The following is a 27532-nucleotide window of genomic DNA, read 5'->3' as shown; positions in this document are numbered from 1 at the left end:
CCGCAAACCCTACCACCCTTCCCACAAAAGGAGTAAACTAATAAACACTTATACCTTCAGTTTATACATCTTATACACATTTTACAGACACAATCTATTTTACAATAGTTATATATTTTGTTTGTTTTTAGTCCTTCCTCTATTTCTGATGTCCATCCAGTTTGATTTCTATTTGAAACTGTGCTATTTCACAAAGGTTCTGAACCTATATACATTTTACAGAACTCGTATGTTTTACATTGGTTATCTTGTTATTAGTCCCACCCTTCAGCTCCATTCAACCCTTCCCATCTATCTATCAACACCAACCATTTTGGATTTCTATTTGCCATATATTTTTCAACTATGCTGTGATGCTTGACAAAAGTACTGAACCTTTCTATTCTCATAGCTTCTACAGATTGTAAATTAAAAACAACATTTTTGCTAAAATAATGATTATATTATTGATTGATTGACTATGTCTTTTCAAATCCCCCAGTATTGCTATCTGTAGCGTTAGTTATAGGCAAATGCTGCAATTCTTCAGCCATTCCTGGACCTGCGACCAAAAACGAGCTACATATGGACAATACCAAAATAAATGATCTAATGACTCTGCCTCCTCACAGCAAAATCTACAGAGCTGGGAAGATTGTATGTATGTATGTATGATTGTATGATATATATATAACATTCTGTTGGTTGCAAGAATTTTGTAAAGTAATTTAAATTGAAAAATTTGAAGTTTTGAATCCGGCGTTGTTTTGCATATCAATTCATAAACAATGTGCCATGGAAAATCTCTTCCCAACTATTTTGCAATTTATATGGCACAGCTGTCAGTTTTTTGGTCCTGAAATGAAATTGGTACATGCTTTTATTTATCACACTTTTCTTTAACCATTTATGTTCTTTAATACAGGGCCTACATACAGTTCCTTACTTTTTTCCCCTTCTACTTGCCTCTTCCATTTGTGTGGTAAGGCTGCAATTAGTTGGTTGTAATTTTGGGTAGAGCAGACATTTCCATATGTCTGTGTTAGCTGTATGTGTGATATAACTCCACCAGTAAGACAAGGGCATTTCCGGGCTGTTCCCTCTTCAGAAACTTGAAGGAAAATACAAATCACTGAGGCTAATTTAACGACGACTTGCAGACAGCAGGTTCAGAATAACTATGAGAAAAATGAATAAAAAATTATACCACCACCCAAAAGGGCACTTTAGAGACAGGAAGGGCAAAGGGGCATGTGGTCTACACAGGTAGAGTCCTATCTGTCCATGTTGCCTTTTGCAAAGTTTTCATTGTTTTTGGGCAGCCTTATATGAGGTGTTATTATGTGTTGTTAGCGATGAGCCTTGGTCAATTTAGCTCGTAATATGCCACCCTCTTCATTCTGTCACCTAATCCTACCTAATGGGCAGGTCAGCCCTGTAGGAAAGTATTGGCTGGAAGAAGGAAGAGAAAACATAACATCTGGTTGTTTTTAAATGACTTCTTATGACATTGTTTGCCAGAATAAACGAAGTAAAGGAGATTCCAATCTGCGTTACCCACTCCAGTCAGCAGATGGCGATGAGAGTCTTTCAGGTGACGTTTCTTGCGTGACGTATAATCTAGTGGACAGGACATGAGGCTTCTTCAACAGCGACAAAAGGCTTCTGATTCAACCAACGCGGTGGTTTGCTAGCGAACATTAAACTGAATCATTGAAGCGTTTTAGACCAATTTTGTGTATATTACTCTTCGTGTTTTAAACATAATTATGTTTACGTATCTACTAGTTCATATAAACGTAATTTGCTTGTGAAATTAGCAAATGTGGTAAATTGATAATGCACTAGGCTAATCGCCCGGGGCATGAGGTCACTAAGCAAGACGGAGAAAGAAGCTCTGGTGAAAGGAGAGGGAGAAGCTTTCAGGATGAAAAGGGAGGAAGAGGAGGCTATCACATTGAAAGAAGAGGAAGAACCGTTTGGAGTGAAAGAGGAAGAGGAGGCTATCCCAATAAAGGAGAAGGAGGAAGACGTTTTGGGAGTGAAAGAGGAGGAGACTGAAGATCCGATTACCACCAGTGAGTACTGTCTTAAAAACGGACACAAACTATGCAGTTGTTGAACTAATGTGTTTTTTAAGGAGCATTCTACTGAAGTTCTACACTTGAATATGTTGTTCAGTACTGTAGGAGTTGTTAGTTTCAATCTGCCATTGGTACATACATTTTTGGGACTTTTCAATTAGATGTATTGAATTCTCCATGTGGTCTATATTAAAGTTCCCCTCATCTAACATAACAGGCTTTAAAAATGCAATATTGGTGCATATTTTCTACTTAAAATATCAAAGGGATGCAAAAGGTACCCATTTCGTGGAAAAGACCCTTTACATTTACATCACAAACAATATTTTACAAAATCATGATGAACGTGGCCATTTTAGGCCCTTTTTAGACATTCATGCCTCTTGTAAGACCCTATGATTGTAGTAGAAGATCATAAGTTGACTGTCTGTCTGATGTTGTCATTCACACAGGAGAGAGACATGACTATTGTGGATCCTCTGGGGAGCCTCAACAACATCCTGATGCTGACGAGGCAGAGAAGAGTCTCTCCAGATCAGAACACCAGATGGTACAGCTTGGTCTGGTCTAGTATACAGCTTGCTCTATCGGGGTCTGGGCTGGGCTTCTGTAAAGCACTTTATGTCAACAGTGGCATCAGCATCCATAATGATATGTGTCTGTGTCCCCTCTTTATGGTTACCAGGACAACGCTAGTCCTTCCTCTCTCCCGGAGTCCCTGTGTCGTGCCTCTCTCGGTAGCACCTTACTGCTGGGTATGAAGAGGTTGTCTGTGCAGCTGGTGGACTGCAGGAAATCAACGGTGCTGAGTGGAACTGTGAGAGGAGGAGAAGAGAAGAAAGGATCAGATTTGACTCATCAAAGTAAGTGCTGTAGTTTAGTTTGAACAAATACAATAGATCTGCCCACTGGTATCTGTTACCAGGACAACCAGCAGAGTTCTGTTAGTTGACAGGAAGATAGACTGGTATCTGTTACCAGGACAACCAGCAGAGTTCTGTTAGTTGACAGGAAGATAGACTGGTATCTGTTACCAGGACAACCAGCAGAGTTCTGTTAGTTGACAGGAAGATAGACTGGTATCTGTTACCAGGACAACCAGCAGAGTTCTGTTGACATGAAGATTGACTGATATCTGTTACCAGGACAACCAGCAGAGTTTTGTTAGTTGACATGAAGATAGACTGGTGGATATGGATGTTATGAATATCATAACACTGGAAAAGGATTCTGCCAATGAAAAGAGAGAAACCAATAGACCATATAAAACCTTGATGAAAGTTAGATTTAGAGCAAAAGTTTCAAAATGATCCGATGTTTTACAAAAACGTTTCCTAAAATCATTATGGATGTTACATTGCCTGTCCCAGTCAACCCCCCCCCACCCCCCCCATCTTTACAAGACTCTAGAACAGGAAAACTAAACTAAAGACACTTCAACCGATTTAAGTTATACAAAAGGTACTAGTTGGATAGCTCCATCTGTGACATTTCAAGCTCGCTGTGGAGTGAGCTGGTGGGCCTGGGTGGACATAGGCCCACCCACTGGGGAGCCAGGCCCATTCGTTTTTCCCCACAAAAGAGCTTTATTACAGAGAGAAATACTCCTCAGTTTCATCATCTGTCCGAGTGGAAGGTCTCAGACAATGTGGAGGTCCTGGGCTGGCGTCGTTATACGTGGTCTGCGGTCGTGAGGCCAGTTGGACTTCCAAATTCTCGAAAACAACGTTGGAGGCTTTTGACTGGTTCTGTACATTAAATTCACTGGCAACAGCTCCAGTGGACATTCCTGCAGTCAGCATGCCAATTGCCCGCTCCCTCTGAGACATCTGTGGCATCGTGTTGTGTGACAAAACTTCACATTTTAGTGGCCTTTTATTGTCCCCAGCACAAGGTGCACCTGTGTAATGATAATGCTGTTTAATCAGATTCTTGATATGCCACAACTGTCAGGTGGATGGATTATTTTGGCAAAGAATAAATGTTCACTAACAGGGAGAAACAGACAGAAACAACATTGTGCACAAAATTCTGCAATCTTTTATTTCAGCTCATGAAACATGGGACCAACACTTTACATGTTGCGTTTATATTTTTGTTCAGTATAATATAATATAGTTACTATCAGTTTTAGGAACATATGATGATGTCATATGGAATTCATGACATGTGAATGAACAAGCCTTTTCATATTTTGTAATATGGCTATATAGATATAGTTACTATCAGTTTTAGGAACATCTACCCAAAATATTTCACCTTATTTTTTGTTTTAGGAACATATGATGTCATAGTGGATTCATGAGAATGAACAGGCCTTTTCAGACTTTTATAATATGGCTATATATATACAGTTAATATATATAGGTACTAACAGTTTTAGGAACATGTACCCAAAATGTCATGACATTAGTGATAGACAGAATGTTGAAAATTTGTGAACGTCACAAAAAAGAACCCTTTCGACAACGGGGAGATGTTACTGATGTGCTTTTTTTCGACGTAAAAACAGGTTTTAGACTTATTTTAGTTTTAGTGTGTAGGTTACATTCTGTATCATACAACTATGAAGGTTATATATTTACAACCACCTGCTGGATAGAAATCCAGCGACGTCTGTGTTTTGAGTGTCGTAGAACTTTTTAGTGTTCTGACTTATAAAACAGAATTACGATTGTTAAAGCTGGCCTCAGAGTATTGAACATAATGAATGAAATAGGTAATGTAAACATATCAGTAATTACCAGTAAGCTTTACAAGATCATTTGTTATAAAATCACACCAAGATTGTTAAATATTTAAATAAACACTGTCTTTGGCAGGAGATAGACCAGACTCGGAGGAACCAGAGACGTCCAAACCGGCAAAACAACACGACTGCTCCCGCTGTGGAAAGAGTTTTACAGAGTTAGGCAACATGAAAAGGCATGAAAGGACACACACAGGTGAGAAGCCTCATCAATGCTCTCACTGTGGAAAGACTTTTACCGAGTTATGGAGCCTGAAAACACATGAGAGAATACACACAGGGGAGAAGCTGTACTACTGTTCCCAGTGTGGAAAGAGTTTTACCCGGTCAGGGCACATGAAAGAACATAAGAGAACACACACAGGGGAGAAGCCTTACCTCTGTTCCCAGTGTGGAAAGAGTTTTACCTACTTATGTAACCTGAAAACACATGAGCGATTACACACAGGGGGAAAGCCTTACCACTGCTCCCAGTGTGGAAAGAATTTTACCCGGTCAGGGCACATGAAAGAACATAAGAGAATGCACACATTGGAGATGCCTTACCTCTGTTCCCAATGTGGAAAGAGTTTTACCCACTTATGTAACCTGAAAACACATGAGAGGTTACACACCGGGGAGAAGCCTTATGAATGCTCTCCGTGTGGATTGAATTTTACCACGTTAGGGTACCTGAAATCACATGAGCGAACACACAAAAGAGAGAAGCCTTTCCACTGCTCACAGTGCAGAGAGATTTTCACCCAGTTAGGGAGCCTGAAAAGGCATGAAAGGACACACACAATTGAGAAGCCTCATCATTGCTCTCACTGTGGAAAGACTTTTACCCAGTTAGGGAGCCTGAAAAGACATAAGAGAATACACACAGGGGAAAAGCCTCATCACTGCACTCACTGTGGGAAGACTTTTACCCAGTTAGGGGGCCTGAAAACACATGAGCGAATACACACAGGGGAGAGGCCTTACCGCTGCTCCCAGTGTGGAAAGAGTTTTACCCGGTCAGGGCACATGAAAGAACATAAGAGAACACACACAGGGGAGAAGCCTTATTGCTGCTTCCAGTGTGGAAAGAGTTTTACCTACTTATGTAACCTGAAAACACATGAGAGAATACACACAGGGGAGAAGCCTTACCACTGCTCCCAGTGTGGAAAGGGTTTTAACCAGTTAGGGGTCCTGAAACGACATGAGAGAAAACACACAGGAGATAAGAATGTAGGATGTTGAACTGTAGAACATTGGATGGATATAGGACAGATGCTGGCTGAACAGTAGGATATAAGACAGATATAGGCCTCTGAACAGTGTGTTTTCCATACTGCATGTATTATAGTGGATTGTGTTTGTGGATTTGTTTGCTGACTTCACAAAATTAATTTTCATTTAAATGGGCTAAGTATATTGTATATCGTACAATAAAATCCAGTTAGAGCAGGGTTTCCCAACTCAGTAACTCAGATCAGCTTTAATATCGAACATAGATTGTAGATTGCATCAATGTAATTGTCTGCATCATTTCCAATTGTCTGCATCATTTCCAATTGTCTGCATCATTTCAATTTTGTAAATGAACAAAAATATAAACACAAAATGCATTAATTTCTAAGATTTGACTGATTTGCAGAAAACAATGTAAATACATTCTTTAGGGCATAATCTATGGTTTTCACATGACTGGGAATAATGCTATGCATCTGTTGGTCAACGATACCTTAAGAAAAAGGTAGGGGTATGGATCAGAAAACCAGTCAGTATTTGATGTGACCACCATTTGCCTAGAGTTGATCAGGCTTTTGATTGTGGCCTGTGGAAGGTTGTCCCACTCCTCTTCAATGGCTGTGCAAAGTTGCTGCATATTAGTGGGAACTGGAACATGCTGTCGTACACGTCGATCCAGAGCATCCCAAACATGCTCAATGGGTGACATGTCTGGTGAGTATGCAGGCTATGGAAGAACTGAGACATTTTCAGCTTCCAGGAATTGTGTACAGATCATTGCGACATTGTGCATTATCATGCTGAAATATGAGGTGATGGCGGCAGATGAATGGCACGACAATGGGCCTCAGGATCTCGTCACAGTATCTCTCTGCGTTCAAATTGCCAACGATCGGATCCAATTGTGTTCGTTGTCCGTAGCTTATACCTTAACCCCACCACCACCATGGGACACTGTTCACAACGTTGACATCAGCAAACCGCTCACTCACACAACACCATACATGTGAGGCCAGTTGGACGTACTGCCAAATTCTCTAAAACAACGTAGCATATGGTAGAGAAATTAACATTAAATTCTCTGGCAACAGCTCTGGTAGTCAGCATGCCAATTGCACGCTCCCTCAACTTGAGACATATGTGTCATTGTGTGACAAAACTGCACATTTTAGAGTGGCCTTTTATTGTTCCAAGCACAAGGTGCACCTGTGTAATGATCATGTGATAAAATAATGTACATGTTGAAAGATAATGATAAAATAATTCCACTCTGAGACCTTATAACTGTATGAAATTGAGAACTTGTGTGTGTGTGTGTGTGCCTAGGAAAATGCCGAAGAACAATTAAACCTGTGTTTGAACCGACCTGGCTAGGCCTCTGAGGAACCTATGAGAGTACAGGAAGTACTTCTCAAGGTTTCCCTAATACCGGGGGAATGGAACTGTCGGCTGGGCAGTGATACACAGTGGTGAGAACTATAGAGATAAAACTCACCTACTGTTTGTGTGGAAGTATGTGGGTAGGATACCTACTGTTTGTGAGGAAGTATGTGTGTAGGATACCTACTGTTGGTGTGGAAGGAAGTATGTGGGTAGGATACCTACTGTTTGTGTGGTAGTATTTGTGTAGGATACCTACTGTTTGTGTGGTAGTATGTGTGTAGGATACCTACTGTTGGTGTGGTAGTATGTGGGTAGGATACCTACTGTTTGTGTGGTAGTATGTGTGTAGGATACCTACTGTTTGTGTGGTAGTATGTGCGTAGGATACCTACTGTTTGTGTGTAGGATACCTACTGTTGGTGTGGTAGTATGTGTGTAGGATACCTACTGTTTGTGTGGTAGTATGTGCGTAGGATACCTACTGTTTGTGTGTAGGATACCTACTGTTGGTGTGGTAGTATGTGTGTAGGATACCTACTGTATGTGTGGTAGTATGTGTGTAGGATACCTACTGTTTGTGTGGTAGTATGTGTGTAGGATACCTACTGTTGGTGTGGAAGGAAGTATGTGGGTAGGATACCTACTGTTGGTGTGGTAGTATGTGTAGGATACCTACTGTTGGTGTGGAAGTATGTGTAGGATACCTACTGTTTGTGTGGTAGTATGTGTGTAGGATATCTACTGTTTGTGTGGTAGTATGTGTGTAGGATACCTACTGTTTGTGTGGTAGTATGTGTGTAGGATACCTACTGTTGGTGTGGTAGTATGTGTGTAGGATATCTACTGTTTGTGTGGTAGTATGTGTGTAGGATACCTACTGTTTGTGTGGTAGTATGTGTAGGATACCTACTGTTGGTGTGGTAGTATGTGTGTAGGATACCTACTGTTTGTGTGGTAGTATGTGTGTAGGATTCCTACTGTTGGTGCGCAGCTATAAAATGGATGTGTTTGTATAATGGACTTTAGAACGTTCTCTGAATAAACTGTACTATCTTTTTGCATAAGCTGAGTCTGACTGATTATTATTAAACCCATGGTCTTACAGATCTCGAGGATTGGTCAGAGCTGTTGATTGTCAGTTATCATTGGGTTTGAAAATTCATCATGCTGTTTAACCAGCTTCTTGACATCAAACATCCGTCAGGTGGATCGATTATCTTGGCAAAGGAGAAATGCTCACTAACAGGGACGTAAACAAATTTGAGCTAAATAATATTTTTTGTGCTTTATGGAACATTTCTGGGATCGTGTATTTCAGCTCATGAAACATGGGACCAACGCTTTACATGTTGCATTTATATTTTTGTTTTAGTGTACATACAGTGCATTCTGAAAGTATTCAGACCCCTAGACATTTCCACAGTTTGTTACGTTACAGCCTAATTCTAAAATTGGGAAAAAATTCAATCTGATCAATCTACACACAATACCCAATAATGACAAAGCACTCATTAAAGGGTTTTTCTTTATTTTTTTTACTATTTTCTACATTGTAGAATAATAGTGAAGACATCACAACTATGAAAATAGACATATGGAGTCATGTAATAACCAAAAAAAGTGTTCAACAAATCAAAATATATTTTAGATTCTTCAAAGTAGCCACCCTTTGCCTTGATTACAGCTTTGCACACTCTTGGCGTTCTCTCAACCATCTTCACCTGGAATGCTTTTCCAACAGTCTTGAAGGAGTTCCCATATGCTGATCACTTGTTGGCTGCTTTTCCTTCAATCTGCGGTCCGACTCATCCCAAACCATCTCAATTTGGTTGAAGTCAGGGGATTGTGGAGGCCAGGTCATCTGATGCAGTACTCCATCACTCTCCTTCTTGGTATAATAGCCCTTACGTGACACTTGGCATTCAGGCCAAAGAGTTCAATCTTGGTTTCACCGGACCAGAGAATCTTGTTTCTCATGGTCTGAGAGTCTTTAGGTGCCTTTTGGCAAACTCCAAGCTGGCTGTCATGTGCCTTTTACAAAGGAGTGACTTCCGTCTGGCCACTCTACCATAAAGGCCTGATTGGTGGAGTGCTGCAGAGATGGTTGTCCTTCTGGAAGGTTCTCCCATCTCCACAGAGGAACTCTAGAGCTCTGTCAGAGTGACCATCGAGTTATTGGTCCCCTCCCTGACCAAGGCCCTTCTCCCCTGATTGCTCAGTTTGGCCGGGCGGCCAGCTCTACAAGAGTCTTGGTGGTTCCAATCTTCTTCCATTTAAGAATGATGGAGGCCACTGTGTTCTTTGGGACCTTCAATGCTGCGGAAATGTTTTGGTACACTTCCCCAGATCTGTGCCGTGGCACAAATCCTGTCTCGATAGGAGTATATCACATCAAATGTAGGCTACTTAAAGTTCATTAGAGAACAGGCATAATGCTCGTACACTTGTCTCATGTTTTTCTACAAAAATAGAATTGTGCTTTAGGTCATTAAGCCTCATTAAATCAAACTGTATAAAGCTGTATTTTATTTCAACACCTGCTGTACCTCGTTGTTGTTATTTTGTGTTACTTTTTTTTCCTTCTTTAGTTAGGAAATATTTTCTCAACTCTTATTTTTCTTAACTACATTGTTGGTTAAGGTCTTGTAAGTAAGCATTTAACAGTAAGGTCTACACCTGTTGTATTCATGTGACAAATAACATTTGATTTTAACTAAATATGGAGTATGTCAGTTTCAATGTTTCTTTGATTAAATTATATTTTTCAAACTCAGGCTGTGTGTGTGTGTGTGTGTGTGTGTGTGTGTGTGTGTTTATCTCCATCATTCCTTGTGGTCGTGTAGCTCAGTTGGTAGAGTATAGTGCTTGTAAAACCAGGGTTGTGGGTTTGATTCCTGGGACCACCCCTATGTAAAGTGTTTGCACACATGACTGCAAATCGCTTTGGATAAAAGTGTCTGCCAAATGGCAGATATATCCACTGATTATACCAAACATTTGGAACACCTTCCTAATATGGAGTTGCACCCTCACCTTTTCCCCTCAGAACAGCCTCAATTCGTCGGGGCATGGACTCTACAAGGTGTCGAAAGCATTCCACAGGGATGCTGGCCCATGTTGACTCCAATGCTTCCCACAATTGTGTCAAGTTGGCTGGGTGTTCATTAGGTTCAGTGGAGGCTTCCTCAGAGGAGGAAGGGGAGGACCATCCTCCTCAGTGATTTTCAGAAAAATAAAAATGGTAAAATATTTTAAAAGTTATCGATTTTTTAGATGTAATTATATTTAGTATACTTTTATCACCAAATAATAATTGATTAAAACATACTACTTTGCATCCTCCTCTGGTTACATTGACTTCAATACAAAACCTAGGAGGCTCATGGTTCTCAAGCCCTTCCATAGACTTACACAGTAATTATGACAACTTCCAGAGGACGTCCTCGAACCTATCAGAGCTCTTGCAGCATGAACTGACATGTTGTCCACCCAATGAAAGGATCAGAGAATGAATCTAGTACTGAAAGCATAAGTTACAGCTAGCTAGCACTGCAGTGTATAACATGTGGTGAGTAGTTGACTCAAAGAGAGAGAAAGACAATAGTTGAACAGTTTTGAACAAATTATTTTATTCCAAAATGAAGGAGAAGCGAGAGAGAGATATTTCGTTACTTATTTTCCACGTTCAGTTTCACTTACTTAGCTAGCAAATGCAGCTATCTAGTTTAGCCTACTTAAACACCTGGCTCAAACAAAGGGATGCTATGTTAGCTAGCTGGCTATGACTATCAAACAAAACACTGGAACTCTTCCAAGTCAAGGTAAGCTTTTGGTTTTACTTATTTATTGCCACCGGGGCCCGCCAATGTAAATGCTAAACTACTTACACTGTAACGTTACTGCATGATTGTAGCAGGTTTACTAACGCGTTAGTTCTATTAGCTATGTTGACTATGCCATTACTTTAGCTAATATGGTGACAAGGATGTAGGCTATGTGTAGCAGTTATGGTATGGTTTGACTTGGAAAGGTTTTTTCTCCTGGTCACATACAGCTGATCTGTTGTGCATTGAAGTACAGAAACAAAGGGAGAAGGTGATAAAGAGGTGAGCGCAGTTGTGAACTGTGTTTACGCGTCATCAGGGGTGAATTCAATCCGCCGATTCTGTTGACAAACGTTTCTTAAATGGAACAAAACTTGGATAAACATACCTGAATTTGTCCAATATAATCTCTATTTCAGCTAGATGCAGGCGAGAGTGTGCAAGGCAGTATTGAATGTGTCACTGTCTGTCCATGTTTCACTGTCTGCCACCTCAAATGATTCTCTTGACCTGTGTGCACCTACGTTGTAAACTTTCATTAATAGGCTAGGTTGCTACCTCATGATGGGTATAGGGGAAATTTGAGTATCATGTAGTAGTCTAAACCTATTGCTGTTACATTGAACAGGGTGAATGGAATATGAATGACAGTCATCCAATATGCTGTAGTAGAAATAAGGCCATGATAATGAAAAACAAAAGGGTCCTCAATTGTCTCAAGGTTTAAAAATCCTAATTTAACCTGACTCCCCCCCCCCCCCCCCCCCATTCATCTCCACTGATTGAAGTGGATTTAACTAGTGACATCAATAAGGGATCATAGCTTTAGCCTGGATTCACCTGGTCAGTCTAAGTCATGGAAGGAGCAGGTGTTCTTAATGTTTTGTAGACTCGGTGTATAGCACTACAGATAATCAAGTGCTATTTGCATGTGATGCATTTGCTCTGTTGTTTACAAGATGATTTGTATCTTATGGAGCGTGGCTTTAAGGGAATAGTATGGTCACATCTAGATAAAAACAAATGTGAAAAATGAACAGAGAAAATGTATATTAACACACTACCTATTCATAGACGTATTTATTCATCATCTACATATTCATATTACGTTTCTACGTCTGTGTACAGGACGCTATTATTTGTAAGACGTAAGAGAAAATATATCAGCTTATTGTTAAATTATTATGACGTTCTTTCCAATACAAAAAGTGTAGTAACTGTTGTTTCCAAACTGCGTTACCCACTTCAGTCAGCAGATGGCGGATGTACGTCTTTCAGGTGATGATTCTTGCGTGACATATAATTTACTGGACGGGACGCTTCTTCAGGAACAATAACACGGCTACTCTTTCAACCACCTCGGTAGCTTGCTAGCCAACATAAAACTGAAATATTGACGCTTTAGACCATGTTAATGTACATTAGCTAATCTCAGTGGTTTAAACACAGTTCTGTTGACATATCTACTTGTTAACTTTAGCCTAATTTGCTTGTTCAATTTGCAAATGTGTCAAAGATTGGTACTGAGCCTAGCACGAGGCTAGTCGCTAATGCTAACTAGCTAGCTAACATCCCTGACCATGAGCTCACTCAGCAACTCGCCTCTTGCTAAAGAAGAATATGTCTACTGGACGGAGAAAGAAGCTCTGGGGCTGAACATTGTCGTGAAAGAAGAAGAGGATGGTATTACAATGAAAGGAGAGAGAGAAGATTTCATAATTAAAAAGGAGGAAGATGAGGCTGTTATACTGAAAGAAGAGGAAGAACATTTTGGAGTGGAAGAGGGGATAGAGGCTGTCACAGTGGAAACGGAGGAGGTAGAAGCTTTCAGAATGAAAAAGGAGGAAGAGGAGGCTGTCACATTGAAAGAAGAAGAGGAGGAGGATGTTAAAGTGAAAAAAGATAAAGAACTAGGAGTGGGAGAGGATGCTATCTCAATAAAGGTGAAGGAGGAAGTCGTTTTGGGAGTGAAAGAGGAGACAGAAGATCAGATAAACACCAGTGAGTACTGTCTTAAACACAGAGTCACACACTATGCCGTTGTTGAACTAATGTGGGGTTTTTAAGGGGCATTCTACTGAAGTTCTACACTTGAATATGTTGTTCAGTACTGTAGGAATTGTTAAAGTTTGAATTTGCCATTGGTACATATATTGTGGGGTCTTTTATATTAGGTTTATTGAATTCTCCATGTGGTCTACATTAAAGTGCACCTCATCTAATATAACATGCTTTTAAAATTCAATATTGGTGCATAATTTACACTTAAAATATCAAAGATAAAGGGAACGCAAAAGTCACCCAATTCGTTGAACTACCCTTTTAAACTACACAAACAATATTTTGTGGCTATTATATGCCATTTTTAGACATTTTCATTCCTTTTGTAAGCCTGTGATCGCAATAAAAGTTCATAAGTTTACCATCTGTTTGATGTTGTCATTCACACAGGAGAGAGACACGACTATCATGGATCCTCTGGGGAGCCTCAACAACATCCTGATGCTGACGAGGCAGAGAAGAGTCTCTCCAGATCAGAACACCAGATGGTACAGCTTGGTCTGGTCTAGCATACAGCTTGCTCTATCTGGGTCTGGGCTGGGTTTCTGTAAAGCACTTTATGACAACAGTGACATCAGCATCCATAATGAGATGTGTCTGTGTCCCCTCTTTATGGTTAACAGGACAATGCTAGCCCGCCCCCTTCCTCCCTCCCGGAGTCCCCGTGTCGTGCCTCTCCCGGTAGCATCTTACTGCTGGGTATGAAGAGGTTGTCTGTGCAGCTGGTAGACTGCAGGAAAACAACGGGGCTGAGTGGAACTGTGAGAGGAGGAGAAGAGAAGAAAGGAACAGATTTGACTCATCAAAGTAAGTGCTGTAGTTTAGTTTGAACAAATAAATAGATCTGTTCACTGGTATCTGTTACCAGGACAACCAGCAGAGTTCTGTTAGTTCTGGGATCGAACCCGGGTCTGGAGTGACACCTCAAGTGCCTTAGACCGCTGTGCCACTCGGGTAGCAGCTCCTTTGTTTGGCTGACGTTGAGGGACCGGTTGTTTACCTTGCACCACGCTCGTTGTCCTCAGGGGTTCTCGTCTTTATGCTCGAAGTTGGAGAACATGTATTTTAGCGGCAGGGTGGCGTTGGTGTCTGCGACATGACTAGTTCTTTTAGTGTTTTTTTTTTAATTCTGTGACCGTTAGAAACACATTATGCCTCGTGACTAAATAAGTCTTTATCATTTCTATGACTACTACCACATGGACAGACTGACTACTACCACATGGACAGACTGACTACTACCACATGGACAGACTGACTACTACCACATGGACAGAATGACTAGTACCACATGGACAGACCGACTACTACCACATGGACAGACTGACTAGTACCACATGGACAGACTGACTAGTACCACATGGACAGACTGACTAGTACCACATGGACAGACTGACTACTACCACGTGGACAGACTGACTACTACCACGTGGACAGACTGACTAGTACCACGTGGACAGACTGACTAGTACCACGTGGACAGACTGACTAGTACCACGTGGACAGACTGACTAGTACCACGTGGACAGACTGACTAGTACCACGTGGACAGACTGACTAGTACCACGTGGACAGACTGACTAGTACCACGTGGACAGACTGACTAGTACCACGTGGACAGACTGACTAGTACCACGTGGACAGACTGACTAGTACCACGTGGACAGACTGACTAGTACCACGTGGACAGACTGACTAGTACCACGTGGACAGACTGACTAGTACCACGTGGACAGACTGACTAGTACCACGTGGACAGACTGACTAGTACCACGTGGACAGACTGACTAGTACCACGTGGACAGACTGACTAGTACCACGTGGACAGACTGACTAGTACCACGTGGACAGACTGACTAGTACCACGTGGACAGACTGACTAGTACCACGTGGACAGACTGACTAGTACCACGTGGACAGACTGACTAGTACCACGTGGACAGACTGACTAGTACCACATGGACAGACTGACTAGTACCACGTGGACAGACTGATGGACAGACTTCGTTTGTGTGTTTGTGGGGAGCATGCTGTTTATTTAGTCAGGCGATGCCCACATTATTCTGATATATTTTAGAATGTTAATTATGTGAACATCAATGCATAATGCCATTGGGTAGGCAAATAATAAGAATAAACATTATTGTTGAAGTGGCTAATGCTTATAATGTTTTTAGCATACATTTTGGGGAGAGCTTTTATCCTATATGCTGTTACAACAATTAAACTTAAAACGTCGGTCCTTGAAAATTACAATGAAGTGCTTGAAAAAGTCCGTAAGTCCTTGAATTTGACTTGCCAATGCCAAATGTCTATTGCAATGTCTATATGAATTCCTGCGACTTGCTCAGCCAGCAAAAGATGAAATAATCTGCTATTTAAATTTTGCACGCATCATTCACTTTCCTGTCATATCGTCAGATCTTGTCCCCCGGACAGTAAATTTCAGTTGGCGCTGAACCCAGTCTGCCGCTGGTAAATATACCTGATTGTTGAACCCTGTGCGGTGTATATGTATCGGTCTATATGTCTACCACTCCGTATAGCCGTTAGCGATGCTAATGTCTTCTGGTGATGGGAGCAGTACTGTAAAACTGATTTATAGCTAAAATATGCACATTTTATGTTCTTTAGGTTGGTTTTAGGTTATTTCGGTTGGCTTGTGCATGCTACTTGAATCATAATTCATACATCATAATCATACGTGTCTGTCCACTTTTGTATTTGGTGGTGAGCTAACATAAATATATGTGGTGTTTTCTCTGTAAAACATTTAAAAAATCGGACATGTTGGCTGGATTCACAAGATGTTTATCTTTCAAATGCTGTATTGGACTTGTTAATGTGTGAAAGTTAAATATTTAAAAAAAAAATAGATTTTGAATTTCGCGCCCTGCAGCTGTTGTCATTTTCGTTCCGACGTCGGGCTTGCAGCCCAAACAGGTTAAATTTTAGTCCAGCTGTATTAAACATAACAAACTTGAATGTCACAACATTTAAACAGACATCAAAGTCAGACTCAGACTCTCTCTCTCTCCCTCTACTAATTGGGGAGTTAGTTATACATATCTTTGGCCAGGCCATGTTGCAGAAAACGGGGGAAGGGTGGGAAGTGGTCGGGGCAGGGGAACAAAGACTTGGGGAGGAGCAACTAAAAGCAGCAGGTGAGGGGTTAGAGACCAAGAGCCCTGTGAATCATAAAAGGCTTCGTTTTTAAACTACATTTTAGTCTGAGATCATTCTTTAAAAAATCAAAAGTCAATTCTATTTCAAGTTCTACATCGACAAATAAAGTTTAAACATCACAGCAATATTCTAGGGGTGGTTTTTGAGGGTCTGAAGGTCAGTTTGAACCCTGTTTGACCCCAACCATGACCAGAACCATCAGAGGGGTTGTGTCCTATATATGAGGGCCTCTCCTAGGTTTGTATTGTGCTCGCTTTGGCAGCACGTATACTAAAATTGGATCGATACAGAGAAGATTAGCATGGCCCCTGCGAAAGGATGACACGCAAATCCGTGAAGCGCTCCTCATTTTCCTCACACGTCGAGAAACTGGAACCAAACAGAGAAGATTGACCGGAGGAATAAATTGCCCATCCCATTCTTCTCAGTCTAAGGAGGAGGGGAATTGCTGGCTGAGAGAAGCTCGGTCTACAGTAGAATGAAGCGTTCCTTATTTTGAATTGGGGAGTGAGACAAGGTTGCAGTCTGAGACCAACTTTATTCAACATTTTGAAAATGAATTGGGGAGTTAGGCACGGTTGCAGGCTGAGTTCAACTTTATTCAAAGTTTAGAAATGAATTGGCGAGTGAGACAAGGTTGCACTCTGAGTCCAACTTTATTCAATATATACAAATGAATTGGAGAGAGAGACAGGGTTTAAAACTTCTTCAGGCTGCAGGGTGAATATTGAAAAAACTGGAAAATATGTGCACATTTTCAAACGGCCTCTTAACCTGTCTAGGATCAGCGTGGCGCTAGCGGCACACCCCCCCCCCCCCCCCCACTGAAAAACCAGTGCCGCGAAATTCAAAAAAAATATTTTTTTAAAATATTTAACTTTCACACATTAAAGTCCAATACAGCTAATGAAAGACACAGATCTTGTGAATCCAGTCAACATTTCCGATTTTTAAAATGTTTTACAGGGAAGACACAATATGTAAAGATGTACATCTATTACCTAAAAACACATTAGCATAATCCACCATCTTTTATTTGTCCACCAACACCAGTAGCCATCACCAATTCGGCTAAACTAAGATATTTATAGCCCCTAACCAACAAAAAAACTCATTAGATGACAGTCTGATAACATATTTATGGTATGGGATAGGTTTTGTTAGAAAAAAGTGCATATTTCAGGTATATGGCATAGTTTACAATTGCACCCACCATCACAAATGGACTAGAATAATTACAATGAGCAACGTGTTTACCTAACTACTAATCATCAAACATTTCGTAAAAATACACAGCATACACGAATCGAAAGACACAGATCCTGTGAATACAGACAATATTTCAGATTTTCTAAGTGTCTTACAGCGAAAACACAATAAATCGTTATATTAGCTTAGCACATAGCAATTAGCAGCCCAGCATTGATTCTAGCCAAAGTGAGCGATAAAAGTCAACATCGCCAAAATATATTAATTTTTTCACTAACCTTCTCAGAATTCTTCCGATGACACTCCTGTAACATCACATTACAACATGCATATACAGTTTGATCGAAAATGTTTATATTTAGCCACCAAAATCATGGTTAGACAATGTGAAATGTAGCTCAGCTGGTCAGAAAATGTCCTTGCGCCACTTAGACAGTGATCTACTCTTATACATAAATACTCATAAACGTGACTAAAAAATATAGGGTGGACAGGGATTGATAGACAATTTAATTCTTAATACAATTGCGTTATTACATTTTTTAATTTATCCTTACTTTTCAATACAGTTTGCGCCAAGCGAAGCTACGTCAAAAAACATGGCGTCCTAAGCCACTAAAATGTTTCGACAGAAACACGATTTATCATAATAAAAATGTCCTACCTTGAGCTGTTCTTCCATCAGTATCTTGGGCAAAGGATCCTTTCTTGGGAGAAATCGTCTTTTGGTGGAAAGCTGTCCTCTTGCCATGTGGAAATGTCAACTGAGTTCGGGATGAACTGAAAAGCATGCCCAACTTTTCACATCGTTGCAAAAATAAATGTCCCAAAATCGCACTAAACGGATATAAATTGCTATAAAACGCTTTAAATTAACTACCTTATGATGTTTTTAACTCCTATAACGAGTGAAAAGATGACCGGAGAAATATAACAGGCTAAACTAACGCTTGGAACAGGAGCGGGTCGGTGTCCAGCACGCGCGTTACGCAGCTCCAAAAGAATGACTAGCTTCAGGGTTTTTTCATTTGTAGGGCCTGTGAACGAGCAATCGAGCCCTTTGGAATCGTCATCACGTAAAGGCATCCAGGGGAAGACGTAAGAAGTGTCCGTATAGTCATAGCAACGACAGTGCCCTTTTAAATGACTTCAGAAGAGTGGCCAACATTTCTCAAATCTGACTCCATGTCAGGGAAATTGCTGTAGAATGGGCTCTGTTCCACTTAGAGACAAAATTTCAACTCCTATAGAAACTATAGACTGTTTTCTATCCAATAATAATAATAATATGCATATTGTACGATCAAGGATTTTGTGGGAAGCCGTTTAAAAAATTAGCCAAATTAGCATAAGTAGTCTAAACAGCGCCCCCATCCCCAACAGGTTAACCTGTCTAGGATCAGCGTGGCGCTAGCGGCACACCCCCCCCCCCCCCCCACTGAAAAACCAGTGCCGCGAAATTCAAAAAAAATATTTTTTTAAAATATTTAACTTTCACACATTAAAGTCCAATACAGCTAATGAAAGACACAGATCTTGTGAATCCAGTCAACATTTCCGATTTTTAAAATGTTTTACAGGGAAGACACAATATGTAAAGATGTACATCTATTACCTAAAAACACATTAGCATAATCCACCATCTTTTATTTGTCCACCAACACCAGTAGCCATCACCAATTCGGCTAAACTAAGATATTTATAGCCCCTAACCAACAAAAAAACTCATTAGATGACAGTCTGATAACATATTTATGGTATGGGATAGGTTTTGTTAGAAAAAAGTGCATATTTCAGGTATATGGCATAGTTTACAATTGCACCCACCATCACAAATGGACTAGAATAATTACAATGAGCAACGTGTTTACCTAACTACTAATCATCAAACATTTCGTAAAAATACACAGCATACACGAATCGAAAGACACAGATCCTGTGAATACAGACAATATTTCAGATTTTCTAAGTGTCTTACAGCGAAAACACAATAAATCGTTATATTAGCTTAGCACATAGCAATTAGCAGCCCAGCATTGATTCTAGCCAAAGTGAGCGATAAAAGTCAACATCGCCAAAAGATATTAATTTTTTCACTAACCTTCTCAGAATTCTTCCGATGACACTCCTGTAACATCACATTACAACATGCATATACAGTTTGATCGAAAATGTTTATATTTAGCCACCAAAATCATGGTTAGACAATGTGAAATGTAGCTCAGCTGGTCAGAAAATGTCCTTGCGCCACTTAGACAGTGATCTACTCTTATACATAAATACTCATAAACGTGACTAAAAAATATAGGGTGGACAGGGATTGATAGACAATTTAATTCTTAATACAATTGCGTTATTACATTTTTTAATTTATCCTTACTTTTCAATACAGTTTGCGCCAAGCGAAGCTACGTCAAAAAACATGGCGTCCTAAGCCACTAAAATGTTTCGACAGAAACACGATTTATCATAATAAAAATGTCCTACCTTGAGCTGTTCTTCCATCAGTATCTTGGGCAAAGGATCCTTTCTTGGGAGAAATCGTCTTTTGGTGGAAAGCTGTCCTCTTGCCATGTGGAAATGTCAACTGAGTTCGGGATGAACTGAAAAGCATGCCCAACTTTTCACATCGTTGCAAAAATAAATGTCCCAAAATCGCACTAAACGGATATAAATTGCTATAAAACGCTTTAAATTAACTACCTTATGATGTTTTTAACTCCTATAACGAGTGAAAAGATGACCGGAGAAATATAACAGGCTAAACTAACGCTTGGAACAGGAGCGGGTCGGTGTCCAGCACGCGCGTTACGCAGCTCCAAAAGAATGACTAGCTTCAGGGTTTTTTCATTTGTAGGGCCTGTGAACGAGCAATCGAGCCCGTTGGAATCGTCATCACGTAAAGGCATCCAGGGGAAGACGTAAGAAGTGTCCGTATAGTCATAGCAACGACAGTGCCCTTTTAAATGACTTCAGAAGAGTGGCCAACATTTCTCAAATCTGACTCCATGTCAGGGAAATTGCTGTAGAATGGGCTCTGTTCCACTTAGAGACAAAATTTCAACTCCTATAGAAACTATAGACTGTTTTCTATCCAATAATAATAATAATATGCATATTGTACGATCAAGGATTTTGTGGGAAGCCGTTTAAAAAATTAGCCAAATTAGCATAAGTAGTCTAAACAGCGCCCCCATCCCCAACAGGTTAAGAAATTTTTGATTTTACAATATGCATATATTTACTACTGTTGGATAGATAACAGTCTATAGTTTCTAAAAACGTTTGAATTATTTCTCTAAGTGGAACAGTTCTATTTTTACAGCCATTTTCCCAGCCGAATTGAGATTTCCAAAATGCGATGTGTCTATTTAAGACCTTGTCTATACAAGGTCATGACACTTAGGACCGTAGAAACACGTCATACGCCTTCATCTGGGTGTAATGCGGAAGTGAGAGTTGAAAGCAGTCGAATATCTCTTCCATGGACTGAATACCACATCTTCTTGTGAGACCTGCGCAGTTAAAAAAAAAATCCGGGCGCGAGGCAGAATCTGGACTCGGCTCATGGAAGACGCTCGTTTAAGTTGAATATGACCTCTAGATACGATATTATTTGATACATGTCACAAAATCATCCTAAAGTATGTTTTTTCAATATACTTTAATTATATTATTGCAATTTATTCTGGACTTTAGACGTGATGCTTTGGAAGAATTTTTTGAAGACAGAAAGATTAGCGCCGCACGACCGTTGTGCTTGCTAACCAAAGAGGGAAATATTTCGTTCTGGAACCCAACTAAAGACTGTACTGGACATTGGACCCCGTTACAACATTCTGATGGAATATCAACAAAGATAAGGACCCAATTTGGGATGCTTTTTCATATATCTGTCGAACTGTGCTATGCTAACTGTGCTAACTGTGCTATGCTAGCGCTTGACTAGAATCAATGCTGCCGTATGCTAGCTTATGTTGTTAGCTAATATAACGATATATTGTGTTTTCGCTGTAAAACACTTCAAAAATCGGAAATATTGGCTCTATTCACACGATATTTGTCTTTCATTAGCTATCCACCATATGTTTTTCTGAAATGTTTTATGAGGTGTAATTAGTAGTTGACGTTGGTGTCTGTATTTTCTCTGGCTACTCCCGTCTGATTTCAGACTGTAGCTATGCTGTAGCAATGATGGGAGCAGTACTGTAAAACTGATTTATAGCTAAAATATGCACATTTTATGAACAAAACATAGATTTATTGTGTAACATGTTATAGGACTGTCATCTGAGGTAGTTTTTTTTAGGTTCTTTAGGTTGGTTTTAGGTTATTTCGGTTGGCTTGTGCATGCTACTTGAATCATAATTCATACATCATAATCATACGTGTCTGTCCACTTTTGTATTTGGTGGTGAGCTAACATAAATATATGTGGTGTTTTCTCTGTAAAACATTTAAAAAATCGGACATGTTGGCTGGATTCACAAGATGTTTATCTTTCAAATGCTGTATTGGACTTGTTAATGTGTGAAAGTTAAATATTTAAAAAAAAAATAGATTTTGAATTTCGCGCCCTGCAGCTGTTGTCATTTTCGTTCCGACGTCGGGCTTGCAGCCCAAACAGGTTAAATTTTAGTCCAGCTGTATTAAACATAACAAACTTGAATGTCACAACATTTAAACAGACATCAAAGTCAGACTCAGACTCTCTCTCTCTCCCTCTACTAATTGGGGAGTTAGTTATACGTATCTTTGGCCAGGCCATGTTGCAGAAAACGGGGGAAGGGTGGGAAGTGGTCGGGGCAGGGGAACAAAGACTTGGGGAGGAGCAACTAAAAGCAGCAGGTGAGGGGTTAGAGACCAAGAGCCCTGTGAATCATAAAAGGCTTCGTTTTTAAACTACATTTTAGTCTGAGATCATTCTTTAAAAAATCAAAAGTCAATTCTATTTCAAGTTCTACATCGACAAATAAAGTTTAAACATCACAGCAATATTCTAGGGGTGGTTTTTGAGGGTCTGAAGGTCAGTTTGAACCCTGTTTGACCCCAACCATGACCAGAACCATCAGAGGGGTTGTGTCCTATATATGAGGGCCTCTCCTAGGTTTGTATTGTGCTCGCTTTGGCAGCACGTATACTAAAATTGGATCGATACAGAGAAGATTAGCATGGCCCCTGCGAAAGGATGACACGCAAATCCGTGAAGCGCTCCTCATTTTCCTCACACGTCGAGAAACTGGAACCAAACAGAGAAGATTGACCGGAGGAATAAATTGCCCATCCCATTCTTCTCAGTCTAAGGAGGAGGGGAATTGCTGGCTGAGAGAAGCTCGGTCTACAGTAGAATGAAGCGTTCCTTATTTTGAATTGGGGAGTGAGACAAGGTTGCAGTCTGAGACCAACTTTATTCAACATTTTGAAAATGAATTGGGGAGTTAGGCACGGTTGCAGGCTGAGTTCAACTTTATTCAAAGTTTAGAAATGAATTGGCGAGTGAGACAAGGTTGCACTCTGAGTCCAACTTTATTCAATATATACAAATGAATTGGAGAGAGAGACAGGGTTTAAAACTTCTTCAGGCTGCAGGGTGAATATTGAAAAAACTGGAAAATATGTGCACATTTTCAAACGGCCTCTTAACCTGTCTAGGATCAGCGTGGCGCTAGCGGCACACCCCCCCCCCCCCCCCACTGAAAAACCAGTGCCGCGAAATTCAAAAAAAATATTTTTTTAAAATATTTAACTTTCACACATTAAAGTCCAATACAGCTAATGAAAGACACAGATCTTGTGAATCCAGTCAACATTTCCGATTTTTAAAATGTTTTACAGGGAAGACACAATATGTAAAGATGTACATCTATTACCTAAAAACACATTAGCATAATCCACCATCTTTTATTTGTCCACCAACACCAGTAGCCATCACCAATTCGGCTAAACTAAGATATTTATAGCCCCTAACCAACAAAAAAACTCATTAGATGACAGTCTGATAACATATTTATGGTATGGGATAGGTTTTGTTAGAAAAAAGTGCATATTTCAGGTATATGGCATAGTTTACAATTGCACCCACCATCACAAATGGACTAGAATAATTACAATGAGCAACGTGTTTACCTAACTACTAATCATCAAACATTTCGTAAAAATACACAGCATACACGAATCGAAAGACACAGATCCTGTGAATACAGACAATATTTCAGATTTTCTAAGTGTCTTACAGCGAAAACACAATAAATCGTTATATTAGCTTAGCACATAGCAATTAGCAGCCCAGCATTGATTCTAGCCAAAGTGAGCGATAAAAGTCAACATCGCCAAAAGATATTAATTTTTTCACTAACCTTCTCAGAATTCTTCCGATGACACTCCTGTAACATCACATTACAACATGCATATACAGTTTGATCGAAAATGTTTATATTTAGCCACCAAAATCATGGTTAGACAATGTGAAATGTAGCTCAGCTGGTCAGAAAATGTCCTTGCGCCACTTAGACAGTGATCTACTCTTATACATAAATACTCATAAACGTGACTAAAAAATATAGGGTGGACAGGGATTGATAGACAATTTAATTCTTAATACAATTGCGTTATTACATTTTTTAATTTATCCTTACTTTTCAATACAGTTTGCGCCAAGCGAAGCTACGTCAAAAAACATGGCGTCCTAAGCCACTAAAATGTTTCGACAGAAACACGATTTATCATAATAAAAATGTCCTACCTTGAGCTGTTCTTCCATCAGTATCTTGGGCAAAGGATCCTTTCTTGGGAGAAATCGTCTTTTGGTGGAAAGCTGTCCTCTTGCCATGTGGAAATGTCAACTGAGTTCGGGATGAACTGAAAAGCATGCCCAACTTTTCACATCGTTGCAAAAATAAATGTCCCAAAATCGCACTAAACGGATATAAATTGCTATAAAACGCTTTAAATTAACTACCTTATGATGTTTTTAACTCCTATAACGAGTGAAAAGATGACCGGAGAAATATAACAGGCTAAACTAACGCTTGGAACAGGAGCGGGTCGGTGTCCAGCACGCGCGTTACGCAGCTCCAAAAGAATGACTAGCTTCAGGGTTTTTTCATTTGTAGGGCCTGTGAACGAGCAATCGAGCCCGTTGGACTCGTCATCACGTAAAGGCATCCAGGGGAAGACGTAAGAAGTGTCCGTATAGTCATAGCAACGACAGTGCCCTTTTAAATGACTTCAGAAGAGTGGCCAACATTTCTCAAATCTGACTCCATGTCAGGGAAATTGCTGTAGAATGGGCTCTGTTCCACTTAGAGACAAAATTTCAACTCCTATAGAAACTATAGACTGTTTTCTATCCAATAATAATAATAATATGCATATTGTACGATCAAGGATTTTGTGGGAAGCCGTTTAAAAAATTAGCCAAATTAGCATAAGTAGTCTAAACAGCGCCCCCATCCCCAACAGGTTAAGAAATTTTTGATTTTACAATATGCATATATTTACTACTGTTGGATAGATAACAGTCTATAGTTTCTAAAAACGTTTGAATTATTTCTCTAAGTGGAACAGTTCTATTTTTACAGCCATTTTCCCAGCCGAATTGAGATTTCCAAAATGCGATGTGTCTATTTAAGACCTTGTCTATACAAGGTCATGACACTTAGGACCGTAGAAACACGTCATACGCCTTCATCTGGGTGTAATGCGGAAGTGAGAGTTGAAAGCAGTCGAATATCTCTTCCATGGACTGAATACCACATCTTCTTGTGAGACCTGCGCAGTTAAAAAAAAAATCCGGGCGCGAGGCAGAATCTGGACTCGGCTCATGGAAGACGCTCGTTTAAGTTGAATATGACCTCTAGATACGATATTATTTGATACATGTCACAAAATCATCCTAAAGTATGTTTTTTCAATATACTTTAATTATATTATTGCAATTTATTCTGGACTTTAGACGTGATGCTTTGGAAGAATTTTTTGAAGACAGAAAGATTAGCGCCGCACGACCGTTGTGCTTGCTAACCAAAGAGGAAAATATTTCGTTCTGGAACCCAACTAAAGACTGTACTGGACATTGGACCCCGTTACAACATTCTGATGGAATATCAACAAAGATAAGGACCCAATTTGGGATGCTTTTTCATATATCTGTCGAACTGTGCTATGCTAACTGTGCTAACTGTGCTATGCTAGCGCTTGACTAGAATCAATGCTGCCGTATGCTAGCTTATGTTGTTAGCTAATATAACGATATATTGTGTTTTCGCTGTAAAACACTTCAAAAATCGGAAATATTGGCTCTATTCACACGATATTTGTCTTTCATTAGCTATCCACCATATGTTTTTCTGAAATGTTTTATGAGGTGTAATTAGTAGTTGACGTTGGTGTCTGTATTTTCTCTGGCTACTCCCGTCTGATTTCAGACTGTAGCTATGCTGTAGCAATGATGGGAGCAGTACTGTAAAACTGATTTATAGCTAAAATATGCACATTTTATGAACAAAACATAGATTTATTGTGTAACATGTTATAGGACTGTCATCTGAGGTAGTTTTTTTTAGGTTCTTTAGGTTGGTTTTAGGTTATTTCGGTTGGCTTGTGCATGCTACTTGAATCATAATTCATACATCATAATCATACGTGTCTGTCCACTTTTGTATTTGGTGGTGAGCTAACATAAATATATGTGGTGTTTTCTCTGTAAAACATTTAAAAAATCGGACATGTTGGCTGGATTCACAAGATGTTTATCTTTCAAATGCTGTATTGGACTTGTTAATGTGTGAAAGTTAAATATTTAAAAAAAAAATAGATTTTGAATTTCGCGCCCTGCAGCTGTTGTCATTTTCGTTCCGACGTCGGGCTTGCAGCCCAAACAGGTTAAATTTTAGTCCAGCTGTATTAAACATAACAAACTTGAATGTCACAACATTTAAACAGACATCAAAGTCAGACTCAGACTCTCTCTCTCTCCCTCTACTAATTGGGGAGTTAGTTATACGTATCTTTGGCCAGGCCATGTTGCAGAAAACGGGGGAAGGGTGGGAAGTGGTCGGGGCAGGGGAACAAAGACTTGGGGAGGAGCAACTAAAAGCAGCAGGTGAGGGGTTAGAGACCAAGAGCCCTGTGAATCATAAAAGGCTTCGTTTTTAAACTACATTTTAGTCTGAGATCATTCTTTAAAAAATCAAAAGTCAATTCTATTTCAAGTTCTACATCGACAAATAAAGTTTAAACATCACAGCAATATTCTAGGGGTGGTTTTTGAGGGTCTGAAGGTCAGTTTGAACCCTGTTTGACCCCAACCATGACCAGAACCATCAGAGGGGTTGTGTCCTATATATGAGGGCCTCTCCTAGGTTTGTATTGTGCTCGCTTTGGCAGCACGTATACTAAAATTGGATCGATACAGAGAAGATTAGCATGGCCCCTGCGAAAGGATGACACGCAAATCCGTGAAGCGCTCCTCATTTTCCTCACACGTCGAGAAACTGGAACCAAACAGAGAAGATTGACCGGAGGAATAAATTGCCCATCCCATTCTTCTCAGTCTAAGGAGGAGGGGAATTGCTGGCTGAGAGAAGCTCGGTCTACAGTAGAATGAAGCGTTCCTTATTTTGAATTGGGGAGTGAGACAAGGTTGCAGTCTGAGACCAACTTTATTCAACATTTTGAAAATGAATTGGGGAGTTAGGCACGGTTGCAGGCTGAGTTCAACTTTATTCAAAGTTTAGAAATGAATTGGCGAGTGAGACAAGGTTGCACTCTGAGTCCAACTTTATTCAATATATACAAATGAATTGGAGAGAGAGACAGGGTTTAAAACTTCTTCAGGC

The 27532-nt window shown here is 40.0% G+C and overlaps 2 protein-coding genes and 3 non-coding genes across 5 annotated transcripts; all 5 read left to right on the top strand.

Annotated features, from left to right (window-relative positions):
• Positions 1-1627: 1627 nt before the first annotated feature.
• LOC129847636 (zinc finger protein 883-like) lies at positions 1628-10186 on the top strand. Its single transcript, XM_055915391.1, has 4 exons — positions 1628-2057; positions 2516-2613; positions 2749-2926; positions 4886-10186. Exons 1-4 carry the CDS (start codon positions 1844-1846, stop codon positions 6037-6039), a joined length of 1644 nt encoding a protein of 547 aa, XP_055771366.1. The 5' UTR covers positions 1628-1843; the 3' UTR covers positions 6040-10186.
• A 1833-nt stretch (positions 10187-12019) lies between these two features.
• LOC129847638 (cilia- and flagella-associated protein 251-like) lies at positions 12020-14602 on the top strand. Its single transcript, XM_055915392.1, has 3 exons — positions 12020-13238; positions 13689-13786; positions 13922-14602. Exons 1-3 carry the CDS (start codon positions 12818-12820, stop codon positions 14126-14128), a joined length of 726 nt encoding a protein of 241 aa, XP_055771367.1. The 5' UTR covers positions 12020-12817; the 3' UTR covers positions 14129-14602.
• Positions 14603-16730: 2128 nt separating this feature from the next.
• On the top strand, positions 16731-16837 carry LOC129847641 (U6 spliceosomal RNA). Its single transcript, XR_008758449.1, has one exon. It is a non-coding gene; the product is annotated as a U6 spliceosomal RNA (small nuclear RNA).
• A 5972-nt stretch (positions 16838-22809) lies between these two features.
• LOC129847645 (U6 spliceosomal RNA) lies at positions 22810-22916 on the top strand. The gene has a single exon (XR_008758453.1). It is a non-coding gene; the product is annotated as a U6 spliceosomal RNA (small nuclear RNA).
• Positions 22917-27064: 4148 nt separating this feature from the next.
• Positions 27065-27171, top strand: LOC129847644 (U6 spliceosomal RNA). Its single transcript, XR_008758452.1, has one exon. It is a non-coding gene; the product is annotated as a U6 spliceosomal RNA (small nuclear RNA).
• Positions 27172-27532: the final 361 nt, after the last annotated feature.

The sequence above is a fragment of the Salvelinus fontinalis genome, unplaced genomic scaffold (assembly GCF_029448725.1).
Source record: "Salvelinus fontinalis isolate EN_2023a unplaced genomic scaffold, ASM2944872v1 scaffold_0907, whole genome shotgun sequence".
Lineage (NCBI taxonomy): Eukaryota > Metazoa > Chordata > Actinopteri > Salmoniformes > Salmonidae > Salvelinus > Salvelinus fontinalis.
Note: the sequence above shows the minus strand (reverse complement) of the source record. Positions and strands in the feature narration are given on the sequence as shown.